This window comes from Salvia hispanica, chromosome 1, assembly GCF_023119035.1.
Source record: "Salvia hispanica cultivar TCC Black 2014 chromosome 1, UniMelb_Shisp_WGS_1.0, whole genome shotgun sequence".
Lineage (NCBI taxonomy): Eukaryota > Viridiplantae > Streptophyta > Magnoliopsida > Lamiales > Lamiaceae > Salvia > Salvia hispanica.
In genome coordinates this window covers 21,423,580-21,439,523 of record NC_062965.1, presented here as the reverse complement: position 1 = coordinate 21,439,523, position 15,944 = coordinate 21,423,580, and the positions used below count along the sequence as shown (strand labels likewise).

The following is a 15,944-nucleotide window of genomic DNA, read 5'->3' as shown; positions in this document are numbered from 1 at the left end:
TTCTGGTTTCCCAAGTGAAAAATTCATTAGCCCACTTTTATAAGTATCCCTAAATATAAAACCAGCCCCCTTTTATAAGTATCCCTTAATATACAACTAGTCCCCATGCTTCTATCTTTTACAGCCAAACCCCTCAAGTTCCTCGAAACTACTATAGAAACCTATAGCTTGTGCAAATGGTTTTTCTTTATTAGAAAATGTCTCTACTCCATATGTCGCCCCAAATATGTGTGATAGAAAGGAAAAAATGAATTTCTGTTTGTCTTTTATGTTTAATTTGTCATTGTCACTCAAGCTAATGTTGTCTATTAGTCACGTTACAAACGAACTTAACTATTCCTTATCGATGCATCCAACCAATGATCACATGTAGGGATGTCAGTGCAGCCCGCAACCCGTGGGCTGACCCGAATAGCCGCCAAATTTATAGGGTTAGGGTTGAAAATTCATAGCCCAATAAAATTATAACCTGATTAGCTCGCACCCGATTAACCCGCAACCCGTTAGAGCCAGACCCAAAAACCCGATGCGCTGGCCCGAAAACCCAATAAAATTTCTATTATTCTATTTTTCGTCACTTCATTGATTATTTTTATAATATATATAACTACAAAAAAAATTTCAATTATATATTAAATATACAAATTATATATTAAATTTTATTAATATAATAATAGATAAATAAATGAGAAACTTCAAATTCAGTAAAAAATATTCTATGAATTTCTAAAACATGCTTTAAATTTTTTCGAAATATGTTTATACTTCCTTTGCACAAATCTCAAATATTAATATATGGTCATGTTTATGTTTGAATTTAAGCATATATCTCAAATTATCAAATTTATCATAATTAAATGTTTTACATTTTATAAATATAACAAATTTTCATCATTATATATTGGATTGATCGCATGTTAATTTTATCGGTAGCAACCCGATTGACACGTTGGGCTAGCCCGAAACCCGAGCTTTTAGAGTTAGGGTTGAACTTTTATAACTCGAAAAAAAATCACAACCCGATTGACCCGCACCCGATTAACCTGAAACCCGCTGGGCTGGCCCACATGTGAATTAATCAACATGGTCTAAGAATCAAGCGCTCTACTATGTGGATGAAATTACTCGACAAGGCTGTGTTATGTTGGCTCATAGAACTAGTTATGTTGAATTAATTAGGCAATGCTTCCACTAGTTATCTCAGAACTTATATCGTGAAACCTGTGTTTTGATCAATATGCAGCATGTCTGCATGTGCATTGTCTATAATTTATGGGAAATTATAACGAAAAGACCATTTATTAGGAGTAAAAACAACACAAATAGATAGATCACAATTCCTTATTGTAAACAATCACACACACATATTTTATGTATATACATACAATCACACACATAAAATCACACACGGATTCGACGTTGATCCCGACGTGTGGGAATTAGGCGTCGCGTTAGTGGATTGGGTAGGTCAGTTTGGAGCCGTAGAAGTCATAGGAGAAGGTGGTGTTAGAGCTTGCCATGGCTAGGTTTACTTCCTCATGACGCTCTACTTCTCCGGCTGGTTGCTGCTCTTCCTCCTGTTCTGTTATTGGTCATATATCAAAAACACACACAAACACACGTGAAGAAAACATTTCAAGAAATTTAATAGCAATACTAACACTAGTGTCTCCTCCTGACTCGATTCCTTGCTGCCTCCCTTGCGCGCCTTCTTCTCATGTCTCTGGCAATGAATATGTCTTCAACAACCTCTTCTATTTTGCCAAAGTATTTCACTCTGAGGCTTCGACAGAATAAAAGTAGCCACACAATGCTTCCTACACCCACAACGAATCCAAGTGCAGCAGATACGTATTCCCACTCAATCTCTTCCGCATCTTCATGTTCTTGCGGTGATAGATCAGTGTTATTGTCATCAGTATGAGTGCAGCTTTTGTTGAGGGGGAAACCACATAGGCCGGGATTTCCTTGGAAGGATTCAGCTGAAAATGTTTGAATTTGATGGCCATTTGGGATCTTTTCGATCAGCTTATTATATGACAGGTTCAAGACAGCAAGGAATGTGAGATCTCCAAGCCCCATCGGTATCGGCCCTGCGAGCTGGTTTCGAGAGAGGTCAAGTGATTCGAGCTTGCTCAAGTTGCCAAATGACTGAGGGATGCTTCCGATGAGGGCATTGTGGGACAAGTTGAGAAGATGAAGTGAAGTAAGAAAAATCAATACTACCAAATTCTGGCCAAACCTTTTCAAGTTCTAACTCTGTGCCTTTCATGATTAATGTCACTGTATAGATGAACGATTCTTCATAACTCCATTGCATCATTCCTCTCCAACTAGAGAAGTTTATTGATTCCAGAAGTCCACTAAAATCATTTAAAGATATATCAAGAATTCGAAGCACTGACCATGTAACACCCCGAATTTTCGAACCCTAATTTTAGAGCCCTAGAATTTATTTTTGATGCCGTGGAAGATGTGAATTATTTGATAAGTGAATTTATTACATGAGTTTATTTGATTGAGAAGTTTGAAAAGTCAAATTTGTTGACTATTATGATGTGGCATATGTGATTAATTAATTTATGAGATGAATTATTTGATTAAGGGTGAGTGAGAATATTAGAGAAAATTTCCAAAAATACTAGCCACTATTATTTTGTGATTTTCGAAAATCACATGTAGAAGGAAATGAGTTATTTTATTTGACTTCTTATTTGATTTCTTTCCATACCTAGAATTTAAATATTCTACCAAATCTTTCCATAGCTCAAAAGATTATGCCATATATTATTTTAGTTAATAAAGAAATCCAATTCCTTATATATCAAGCAAAGTACACGCCTCTTTTTAATTCCAAGATTTGGGAGAATTCTTTTATTTTATTTATTTTGCTCCGTGATATTTTATTCTACTCCGGAAAAATACCAAACGAAATCTTGGCTAATTAGAAGCCATAATTTTCGAAAATCCCATGCTTTGTGCCCTATTCTATTTTTGTTAATTCTTCTTCTCTACTCCATAATATTTATTTATTTAATTGTGGAGAATAGAATCTTACCAAATATTCTAAAGATCTTATTGGACTCTATAAATAAGAGCCAAGACCCCAACCCTAGTTCATTATTTTCGCCCCCCTCATATTTTCGTCCCCCTCTCTTCTTCTTCATACTCTCTCAATTTTCTTCCACTTTACTCCATAAATCCTTCATCTTTTGAGAAGAAATCGAAGTTTAATCCGAGGATATTGAAGAACCAAGTCTCTACCTTATTTCTACCGATTGATTTTCTCTAAAAAGGTATTTTTGCTTAAGAGTTATGTTGTTCTTCTTCTACCCCTTCTTTTCTTTTTCTTCCAACCGATTTAATCGGTGTTCTTGAACCTTCATGCATATTAATTGAGTGAAAAAGGGATAAGAAGGGATATGGGAACATGTGTGTGTGTGTGTGTGTGTGTGTGTGTGTGCCGAGAGTGTGTGAGGTGTGTGTGCCGTGTGTGTGTGTTATGCGTGTGAGTGTGTGTTGTGTAGTGTGTGCTTGATGGCTAAATACTTTTGTATGACATATGATGATAGATCTAGGGTTGAGATGCTAAGAAATATATGTAAGCTAAGCGTGACTTGAAATTAGTAATTTATGATGAGTGTGACTTAGAATTATAAGTTATGAAGATTAAGGTGAATCGATGGGAAAGAGGGAAGTAACGAGACATGCATAAGTTAAGAGTCATAATTGAACCTAATTTGTGAATATGTGCCTATGTGAATTTAAAGGTGAAACCTCGGTTGCGAAGCCAGATAACGGAAAAAGCGAAACTACTTGAAATCTAAGCAGTCGAGGTGGGCTTTACTCTCAAAAACTCTCTTTTATTTAGTCAAAGATAATTATCGGAGCTATAAGGGTGGTTTAACTGTTATGCCATGCCTATGTTTGTTTTATTGTGAGATTGTGTGCCTGATGCCTAGTTTGTGAGTTCGCTCCATTGGGCTATAGGGCTATGGATATGATATACGAATTCGGGTCTGAGTATGGGCCGCAAACCCTACCAGGCTGTGTACACGAGGGGATCGGGAGCCGTCCTAGCTAGTCGGCCGGTCTCGTGGGCGAAAAGCGTGGCCACGCTTTCGTCGCACCATGGAAAGATTGTGATATGTGGATGTGGAATTTGATGAGGAAATGGGGAGTTATTTTGATTGGCCAATCTATGAAAATATTTTGTGATACTCGATGATATTTTATTTTGATAAATTGTAAAACTCGAGTTCACTTGGTAAGGGTGGCATAACTTGTAAAATGTTTTGGCAACGAGTTCACTGAGTATTTCAAAATACTCAGCCCTGCATGTGTTTTCCTTATGTGCAGGTTGAACGATGACGAGCGGTGGCGGGTGTTGAGCATGATAATTAATTAAGATGGATATCTGAAACATCAAGCGTAGTTGTGTCTTCATACATAGCTATTCTTTCTCTTGGTCGTTTTCCGCTGAGTTTGATACACTTATGCTTATTTCGGATAGGTTGCACTCTTCTTTCGAGTCAGAGGCTTTAGACTATCTTGTGGTTTTATCTTGGAAAACTATGTCATACTCTTGATTTTTTTGACGTCATTTATTACACCTTCCTTTTTATTCGAGTTTCGAGGTTAAGTTATTGCTTTAAACACTCTGATAGTTCTTTCAAATCTTTTGGTCAACACTCTTTAATTGAAACCCTAGCCTTCATTCATTTCTTTGAGTCCGTTTTGGTAGCAGTCGCCGCATTTATTGTACCCTAGGAAAGCGGGCTGTTACAGTTGGTATCAGAGCCTCAGTTCTTTCCGCTCTGGACCCAAGAGTCTTTTCAAAATTTAGGTTGTCCTCGTAATCTTTTGTTAATGAACTGAAAATGGAAGGCTCAACACCGCAACTCGTCTCGTTCAACCACAAAGAAGAGGTACCGAATATTGCTATGATTGAAACTTTATGCTCTTGGAAATTTCGGTGAAAGGTATGATTGTTTTTGTGAACAACATGCCCTATGTGTTGAGAATATTGCGTGCTTGTGAAGCGATGCTTCTTAAATGATCCTAGGAGTTTGAAAATATTATGAATGCGAAGCGATGCTTCTTGAATGATTTGTTGAATGTTGTATGAGAACTTGTGAAAATTGTGAGATGTGAAATGTGATTGTTTGGCTGCTACGAAGCAACTCCTATGTGAAATATGAAGTAAATACTATGGCTTTTGAAAAAAATAAAAAATAAAAAATGGTGAAGTTATAAAACGGGAGACACTATGCAAATGTATAATTGCTTTTGTTTAATAATGAGGCATGATGTATCACATATTGAGGTATGATTGTGAACACGTGTTGCTTAATGTTGAGACTTGTCATTACATATTCAAACTGCAAGTTTAACTTGAAGGACGTACATGTTGATTTCTTGGAAGGCGAAAATTTTAATGCATAATTGGTTGAAAATATATGATATTTTTAAATTGTGAAGGCGAAGTATGACGCATGTGTAGTTGCAACTATGTGATTGTGAAATAGATGGACATGAACTGCATGAAGTTGGATTTGCGATTTTGTGGACGATGCATTGACTAAGTGCTAATCTTTACATATATTAATATACGATGCTTGATATGCTATGGAACATCAAATGATTTGTGTGGTGAAATATGCTATTCAAATAAACTTGTTAATTGTGCAATATACGGATGAAGTTTGTGTGGTAATGGGGAACTTTTGAACCTTTTTGCGAACGTGATTACGTGAGATTTATGTTGAAATGTTGCGATGCTTAGATCTGGACTACTTGGAACCTAGCATGACTTAGTTATACGATCACAGCGCTCATATCAACAGTAGAAACTCGGAATGACTAGTATGAGACTCCAAGCTATGCTTGAAATTATAGAGTGCCTAAGAAGTAGGCCAGACTGAACGTGCTAGAACTTAGTTGTAAGTTGACAACTGCAGTATCACTTTCCTGAGTGATAGAACCAATGAAAATAAATATACTTCGAGCCTTGGTGTAACCTTACAATGGCGAGATCATACCCAAGACCTAATAAAACTATGCAGTCTTGCATACCATGCCAAAGTGGCGACGCGACACAAATACGACGACGTTTACGACACATTAAGACCATGTGTAGAATGGCAATCGAAAGGACTATGTGACCCGGCAAGAAGAAGACTTTGAAGATGCGACCATCAAATTTAGTTATTTTCGACGATACGATGAATCTCGACTTGGAATCCACGGTTTCATAGAACGACGTTACCATGATTAGGCTCGGGAGAAATGTGCGAGGAAGTGCGACCATCGTAGTTAGAATGACCGATTTTAAAATCAACAGTACTTACTTGGATCCTAAGTTCTTTTCGGGAAGTTTTGAATAACCATGAACCCTTATCTATTTAAACACCTCGTTTGACTCGCAATTTGCAAGTGATACCCATTATTTCTTTTTTTCCTATATCGAGTCATGACTCACTTGGCGCGAAATTTGTGTTTGCCCTTATAACTTTGGACCTCTTGCTTGAGTAGTATTCTTCAAATTCATAAGAACGATATTTGGTTTTGTGAGCTTCCGTTATTAAACTTCATTCCTAAAGTTGTCTGTAGTTATGACCTTCAGTGTGACCAAATCTCCAGACCTGCTTTTCTTCAAAGGATGGAATATTCTTCTTGGAACTTTGGTTCACCCCTTTATCTTACAACCATGTTTGTTACAAGCTCTCTTTGGTAGAAGTGAAATTCTTTTAGCTCGGTTTCACTACATATATTGTTTCACCCTCAATGACTTTTCTTTCTTCAGCACCAAGTTAAGGCTATCATGTTCTCTTCTTCCTTAATGGATCTGAAAAGTTCCAATCACTTCGAGTTGCCCTCAACAAAACCGTTGAACCATTATCGGTGCTACTTCATGACATTTGTCTATATTTCTAAATTTTGACGCGACTGATCGTTTTAGGCCTTGACATGTTTCGATCAAAAACCGCTGTCCGAAATTTTTGCAAATTTTATCGGGCAGTTTGGTATGGGATTTAAGATTTCTAAAACTTTTATTCACCATAACTTTTTACTTTCGCATTTGCGTTACTCCTTTCCGTTCGTGGTACTGAGACCCCTTTGAGACCACATTATTGAGATTTATGGGAATTCGCACCTTCTTACCTTGCAATGAGCTCTTCCCACTCTTTTCTACCTTGTTGCGTGAATGTGGAAATTCGCAACTTCTTAATATCTTATCTTACAATGAGTTGTTTCTACTCTTATCTACCTCGTTGCGCGAAATTGAAATTCGCACTTTTCTACTACCTTAACTTGCAATGAGTGGTTTCCACTCTTTACTACCTTATTTCGTGAATGTACTTGCCCATTTTGTTTTTCTCCAAGAACCTTGCATCTTGTTGTGCAACTGTCCCATGTCCTTTCTTGCGCAACTGCCTTCTTTCAATGCTACTGTGTGATCATTCCCTGAACCCTGCTTATAGGAAGAATCATAATTTTACAAGTACATCAGAATGGGTTTCACCCTGTTTTCATCACCCATCCCATGTTCTTTCGAGCTCTCATCAGAATTAAATTCTCAAGCTCTATGGGTTTTTCCTTGATACCCCTAAACTATTTAATTCTCTGAATGGACGAGTTAAGTTTAATAGGAACTTAGTCCTTGCTTTGTTTCGAACCAATTGTTAATGATGAGATTTGAAAATGTCGAGCCAGAAATGTTATTCTTGTTTCCTTGATAAAGTTGGAGCCTTCCCGATGAAAGACACTTTGTGGTGCTTCTTCGAATTGAAATCGGTCCATATCCAAGTTAAGACTGTTTGATTAAAATTTAAGTTCTTAATACATACCCTGAGTTCTTGATGCGACACGGCAAGGGAAGGCGAAAGCTTAAATCTTTTAAGATACACGTGGGAAATAAGTTCTACAGACAGACACGCGCTGAAATGATGCACCAACAAGAGGTGTAGGCATGACCAATAGAAAGAGACGAGAAATATTTCGCATTTACGAACTGCTTATATCGAGCTGCTAGGAAATCGAATGTCGTGTTATAGAATTTCCCGAGTTTGTTCGAACGTAGAAATCGTACTAGGAGAACTTAAGTTAGTCGCTTACGATCTGCGAGTTATGGCGATGAGAGATGTCGACGTAATCCTAGGAATGGACGGGTTGACCGCTAACTTTGCGACGAATCGCTGTGACGAGAGGCGAATATCCCTACACGCCCCGAATATGGAACCCATCGTATACCACAGAATCTCGATGAACCGGCAAACCGCTATAATCTCTGCGCTACAAGCCACCGCGATGATAAAGAAAGGACGCCCCGCCTACCTTGTCTATCTCAACGGAGAGGAGAAGGAGGAAAGAAGGATTGAAGACGTTGCTGCCGTACGAGATTCTTCCCGACGTTTTCCCCGAAGCGTTACCAGGACCGCCGCCAGATCGACAACTAGAATTCACGACCGATCTCGAACCAGGAGCCGCACCTGTGTCCTTAGGCACCATTGAACAAATTGACCCTTAAAAACAAAAAAAAAAAAAAAAAAAAAAAGGAAAGATGACCTGTTGATCAACTCCGAGGAGCCGGCGTGTTTTCAAAGGTGGACTTAAAATCCGGATACCACCAGCTGAAGGTTCGCAAGGAGGATATACCAAAGACCGCTATTTGCACGAGATATGGTCACTATAAGTTCGTCGTGATGCCGTTCGGTCTAGCCAACGCCCCAACCGTATCTATGGACCTGATGAACCGAGTTTTTCCACGTCTTAGTGTTCATAGATGATATCTTAGTCCACTCGAAGGACGAGAAGGAGCACGCGGAGCACCTACGAATCGCACTGGAGACGCTAAGGAAGAAAAAGCTGACCACCGCACCAGTGTTAGTTGTACCAAAGCTTGGAGTGAACTACGTAGCTTACACCGACGCCTCGAAGGTCGGATTAGGATGCGTATTGATGCAGAACGACAAGGTGACCGCCTACGTGTCACGATAATTAAAACCGCACGAGTCGAACTACCCCACCCACGATTTAGAGTTAGCCACGGTAGTGCATGTCCTAAAGATTTGGAGGCACAGTCTCTACGAAGTTAGGTGTGAAATCTTTACGGACCATAAGAATTTGAAGTACTTTTCCGAGCAGAAGAACCTGAACATGCGACAACGGAGATGACTCGAGCTAGTGAAGGACTACGATTGTGGCATCGACTACCACCCCGACAAGACAAACGTAGTAGCAGATGCTTTAAGCCGTAGAGACCATTCGCAACTCGCTGTTTTTCTAACCGAAGAGGAAGGCTTAGTACGAGAGTTGAGTAAGTTGCGGATAGAAGTAGTTAGAACACCCGAAACCGTAGAAGGCCGAATCGCCGCGTTAGTAATAGAACCTGATCTAAGGACGAGGATCATTGCAGCACAACGGCTAGACGTGAGATTGGAGGAGATTCGATGTCAAAGTAAGAACCGGTGAATCCGGAGGTTTTAGCGAGGCTTCCGACAACGCTCTCACCTTTGAAGGGAGACTGTGCGTGCCCAACGACGTGGGACTTAGGAACGAGATCATGAGCGAAACCCACAAAACCCCATACACTGCTCACCCCGGGAGCACAAAGATGTACCAGGGTCTGAAGAAGTCCTTTTGGTGGAACGGCATGAAGAGAGATGTCGCAACTTTCGTGGAGCGCTGCTTAGCCTGCCAACAGGTGAAAGCCTTACACCAACGACCGTACGGGAAACTACAACCGCTTGAGATACCCGAGTGGAAATGGGAGCACATCGCTATGGACTTCGTGACTGCATTACCAAAGACCCTTAAAGGGAACACCGCGATCTGGGTGATCATCGATCGACTTACCAATAGTGCGCATTTCATACCCATCCCCGTAACCCATGGATCGGATAGGTTAGCTCGGATCTACATCCACGAGTCCCATGTGTGACAATTACGTCTGATCGTGACCCGAAGTTTACCTCAAAATTTTGGGTTAGTCTACAACGCGAGCTTGGAACACGCTTAAACTTTAGCACCGCTTTTCACCCACAGTCCGATGGACAATCCGAGAGGACGATACTAACTCTCAAGGATATGTTAGGAGCCGTGGTGCTCGACAGAGGCGGAAGTTGGGAGACCGCACTCCCTTTGATCGAGTTCGCCTACAACAACTTTCAAGCAACGATCGGCATGGCGCCATACGAAGCACTTTATGGTAGAAAGTGTAGATCTCCGCTCTACTGGGATGAAGTTGGCGAACGAAGAGCGCTTGGACTCGATGCAGTCGAAGAAATAGTCGAAATCGTTCGACAAATCCGCGCGAGAATGAAGGAAGCCAGGGACAGACAAAAGTCATACGCCAACGTCCGACGAACCGACTTACAATTTCAAACCGATGATAAAGTTTTTCTCAAGGTATCCCCGTCGAAAGGGATAATACGTTTCGGTGTTAAGGGAAAGTTGAAGCCACGATTTATCGAACCTTACGAAATCTTAGAAAGAGTAGGACCCGTTGCGTACCGATTGGCGCTACCCCAAGCCTTGGGAGCATGCACAACGTTTTCCATGTGTCGCAGTTGCGGAAGTACGTGTTGATCCGAAGCATGTGTTTCGTTACGAGGATATTGCTGTAAGCCCGGATCTGAGCTACGAGGAGCAACCCCGGATAATCTTAGATCGAAAGGTCCAAACCTCGAGAAATAAAACCACTGCCTTCGTAAAAATACAATGGAGAAACCACGGGCCCGAGGAAGTCACGTGGGAGCTTGAGGATAAGATGATGGAACTATACCCGGAACTCTTTCCGTAAAGGTACCAAATTTCGGGACGAAATTTCTTTTAAGTGTGGTAGGATGTAACACCCCGAATTTTCGAACCCTAATTTTAGAGCCCTAGAATTTATTTTTGATGCCGTGGAAGATGTGAATTATTTGATAAGTGAATTTATTACATGAGTTTATTTGATTGAGAAGTTTGAAAAGTCAAATTTGTTGACTATTATGATGTGGCATATGTGATTAATTAATTTATGAGATGAATTATTTGATTAAGGGTGAGTGAGAATATTAGAGAAAATTTCCAAAAATACTAGCCACTATTATTTTGTGATTTTCGAAAATCACATGTAGAAGGAAAGGAGTTATTTTATTTGACTTCTTATTTGATTTCTTTCCATACCTAGAATTTAAATATTCTACCAAATCTTTCCATAGCTCAAAAGATTATGCCATATATTATTTTAGTTAATAAAGAAATCCAATTCCTTATATATCAAGCAAAGTACACGCCTCTTTTTAATTCCAAGATTTGGGAGAATTCTTTTATTTTATTTATTTTGCTCCGTGATATTTTATTCTACTCCGGAAAAATACCAAACGAAATCTTGGCTAATTAGAAGCCATAATTTTCGAAAATCCCATGCTTTGTGCCCTATTCTATTTTTGTTAATTCTTCTTCCCTACTCCATAATATTTATTTATTTAATTGTGGAGAATAGAATCTTACCAAATATTCTAAAGATCTTATTGGACTCTATAAATAAGAGCCAAGACCCCAACCCTAGTTCATTATTTTCGCCCCCCTCATATTTTCGTCCCCCTCTCTTCTTCTTCATACTCTCTCAATTTTCTTCCACTTTACTCCATAAATCCTTCATCTTTTGAGAAGAAATCGAAGTTTAATCCGAGGATATTGAAGAACCAAGTCTCTACCTTATTTCTACCGATTGATTTTCTCTAAAAAGGTATTTTTGCTTAAGAGTTATGTTGTTCTTCTTCTACCCCTTCTTTTCTTTTTCTTCCAACCGATTTAATCGGTGTTCTTGAACCTTCATGCATATTAATTGAGTGAAAAAGGGATAAGAAGGGATATGGGAACATGTGTGTGTGTGTGTGTGTGTGCCGAGAGTGTGTGAGGTGTGTGTGCCGTGTGTGTGTGTTATGCGTGTGAGTGTGTGTTGTGTAGTGTGTGCTTGATGGCTAAATACTTTTGTATGACATATGATGATAGATCTAGGGTTGAGATGCTAAGAAATATATGTAAGCTAAGCGTGACTTGAAATTAGTAATTTATGATGAGTGTGACTTAGAATTATAAGTTATGAAGATTAAGGTGAATCGATGGGAAAGAGGGAAGTAACGAGACATGCATAAGTTAAGAGTCATAATTGAACCTAATTTGTGAATATGTGCCTATGTGAATTTAAAGGTGAAACCTCGGTTGCGAAGCCAGATAACGGAAAAAGCGAAACTACTTGAAATCTAAGCAGTCGAGGTGGGCTTTACTCTCAAAAACTCTCTTTTATTTAGTCAAAGATAATTATCGGAGCTATAAGGGTGGTTTAACTGTTATGCCATGCCTATGTCTGTTTTATTGTGAGATTGTGTGCCTGATGCCTAGTTTGTGAGTTCGCTCCATTGGGCTATAGGGCTATGGATATGATATACGAATTCGGGTCTGAGTATGGGCCGCAAACCCTACCAGGCTGTGTACACGAGGGGATCGGGAGCCGTCCTAGCTAGTCGGCCGGTCTCGTGGGCGAAAAGCGTGGCCACGCTTTCGTCGCACCATGGAAAGATTGTGATATGTGGATGTGGAATTTGATGAGGAAATGGGGAGTTATTTTGATTGGCCAATCTATGAAAATATTTTGTGATACTCGATGATATTTTATTTTGATAAATTGTAAAACTCGAGTTCACTTGGTAAGGGTGGCATAACTTGTAAAATGTTTTGGCAACGAGTTCACTGAGTATTTCAAAATACTCAGCCCTGCATGTGTTTTCCTTATGTGCAGGTTGAACGATGACGAGCGGTGGCGGGTGTTGAGCATGATAATTAATTAAGATGGATATCTGACGTAGTTGTGTCTTCATACATAGCTATTCTTTCTCTTGGTCGTTTTCCGCTGAGTTTGATACACTTATGCTTATTTCGGATAGGTTGCACTCTTCTTTCGAGTCAGAGGCTTTAGACTATCTTGTGGTTTTATCTTGGAAAACTATGTCATACTCTTGATTTTTTTACGTCATTTATTACACCTTCCTTTTTATTCGAGTTTCGAGGTTAAGTTATTGCTTTAAACACTCTGATAGTTCTTTCAAATCTTTTGGTCAACACTCTTTAATTGAAACCCTAGCCTTCATTCATTTCTTTGAGTCCGTTTTGGTAGCAGTCGCCGCATTTATTGTACCCTAGGAAAGCGGGCTGTTACAGACCAATTCATGTTACATGTCACTTCACCATGGAAACTGTTGGAGTGCAAAATAAGAACTCTCAATGAGGATGATAGCATGCACGGGAACGTATCGTTGATGCTGTTATTCCCAACATCCATGACCTCCAACGACATGCAACTTTTGAGAGATTTTGGGATCTTCCCTTGTAAATTATTATTGTTAAGCGCCAAATGTTGTAGCTTACAATCCATAGAAGATATATCTGGTATGTTTTCAATGTTGTTTTGATTCAGATCAAGCCACTGAACATTTTCAAGTAGGCAAGGGGGTATGCTGCCACTTAAGTTATTTTTAGAGAAAGAAAGATAAACAAGGTTTGTGGGCTGTGGCTTTGCAAAGGGATGTTGGAATTGATCCACTTAAACTATTATTAGCAAAAGTCAATAACCAGAGTTCAGATTCAAGTGGTATGAGCAGCTGTAACTCGGCCCTGAGCTGGTTAGAGTCCAAGTATAGGAGTCCAAGAGAAGGAGGAATATGGTAAGGCTTTTGAAAATCTGTTAGAAGATTATATCTGAGGTATAGAGCTATAAGTTGTGTTCCCCAAATCCAACTAGGTATCTCCCCTGCAATGCTATTGTTTGAGAGATCCAAATATTGCACATCCAAATCTTTGATGAAATCAGGAAAATTGGACAAATTACATGATGCTAAGTATAACCGTTTTAATTGGAGATCTCCATATGAAATCGAATTGACATTGTCTGCATCAATTGATAAGCTATTCCCAGACAGATCAAGCAATGTGAGATTGGGAAAGCTTTGAAAGTTGTCGAGTTGAAAAGTGCCACTAAATTGGTTGTAACAAAGATCAAGTTCCAACAATGAAGGAAGAGCATATAGAGAGTGGGGAATGTTACCATAGAATGAATTAAATCTCAAATATAAATAAGCCAGCTTGGAAAGACCTTCGAACAACGTAGAAGGAAGTGAGCCTGTCAATAAGTTATTTCCCAAATCGACATGAATCAGCTCGGTTAGGTTAGCAAAGGTGGATGGTATAGAACCCTTCAAACTGCAGTTACCAAGACTTAAGGTGGTCAGACATGGAAAATTTGCAAACAAGTCCGGAACCGCTAATGTTGAAAGATTATTATGATCTAGTCGAAGAATAGAAAGGGAATGGAGTTGCCAAAACGACCTTGCTAAAGGGCCGGAAAGAGAACAAAGACGAAAGCTCAAAGTGGTGAGGTTGGGTAAATGTGATGAAACAATGTGGCTCCATTTTTGCCTTTCATCTGAAGAAGTGATATTGACACCATCAAGATTGAGCTCTCTAAGCTCTGTTAGATTTCCAACAAGCATTTCCAAATTTGGATACTCAAGACTTAGACACTCTCCAGGTGTCGAACTATAATAGTTGGAGATATCGAGACTAACCAGTCTCTTCAACGATGAAATTTCAACCGGAACCTGTCCACCAAAACTAGAAGATGACAAATTCAAGTGTGTCAAATAAGTGAAATTTCCAATACCTTTTGGAATGGGATGATGAGTGTAGTTGAAACCATTGTAGGCAAGGTTATGTTTCTGCAGATATTTAAATCTGAAGAGACTCGACGAATCCCCAATTCCACCGGAAATGGCCTCATCATCGAGCTGCAAACTAACGACGTTTCCAGAAGCATCACATTCAACACCGTGCCACTTGCAACACTCAACAGTTTCATTCCATCGCACCAGCTTTGTTGAAAGAATAGAATCGAAGCTCAACTCATCGCTGAGTTGAAGCAACAAGGTTTTCTGATGGCGAAGACATTTGTTATTATAAGAATGAGCAGTGAAAATGAAGGATGAAATTAGTATGAAAATGAATAACAGCTTTGGAAGCATTGTGAAAGAAGATATTGATCTTTTTTATTTATTTTTGGTGTGAGCAAATGAAGATTAGGTACAAGTGGCTATAAATAGCAAAACGAGCTTATATTGAGATAATCAACAAAGTTAATATACTTTAGAAATTAATTACTCTCTTCAATATACATGTAAAGTGAATCAATAAATACATGTAAAAGGAATCAATTATTGATAGCCTTTTTCTAATAAAGTCTCCACATGTTTTTTTAAGAAAAAGGACCCATTATTTTATGGACTTCAGAAATAATAATTTCCCCTGCTTGCCAAGTTTAACAAAATTCAATTATCACTATATATAGTTAATGAGGAATTTATTTATTTATTTTTAGGAATTTTATCAAACACGTATTGCTGCTTTTTTTTTATACATCCCAGTGTGTTTATTTGCTTTTAACATTAAAGATTTACCATATTGCTTAAGCTACAGTATGTCATGAAGTGTTTTAGGACAAATAATGGGTTCCCTGACAATGTTTGTACAAAGACATAAAGAAGTTTGTGTGGACATAATCTAAAGAAATGGTTTTTATTCTAAAATTAAAGGTGTACGACCCTCAATAATACTCCCTCCGTCCTATAATAGATGACATACTTGGAGAATGGTACGAGACTTTAGGATATGTGGTTTTGTGTGTTAGGTAGAGAAAGAAAATAGTATATTTATATTAATCTGAGATAGTGTTTTTTCTAAAAATGGAAACGTTACATATTTTGTGGGACAAACTAAAAAGGAAAGTGTGACATTTATGATGGGATGGAGAGTAGGTCTTTTCATGGAAAGTTTGCGTTGATTTTATTTAGTTATAATTGAACGTTATTAATTATAAATATAACTAATTAAATATCTAATTAATC

The 15,944-nt window shown here is 38.8% G+C and overlaps 1 protein-coding gene across 1 annotated transcript; it reads right to left on the bottom strand.

The window, feature by feature from the left end:
* Positions 1 to 12,816: 12,816 nt before the first annotated feature.
* Positions 12,817 to 15,086, bottom strand: LOC125211908 (receptor-like protein 7). The gene is made up of 2 exons (XM_048111873.1): positions 14,374 to 15,086; positions 12,817 to 14,247 (listed from the first exon to the last, which is right to left on the bottom strand). The coding sequence occupies exons 1-2, from the start codon at positions 15,063 to 15,065 to the stop codon at positions 13,524 to 13,526; spliced, it is 1,416 nt and encodes a 471-aa protein (XP_047967830.1). The 5' UTR covers positions 15,066 to 15,086; the 3' UTR covers positions 12,817 to 13,523.
* Between the last annotated feature and the right edge of the window lie 858 nt (positions 15,087 to 15,944).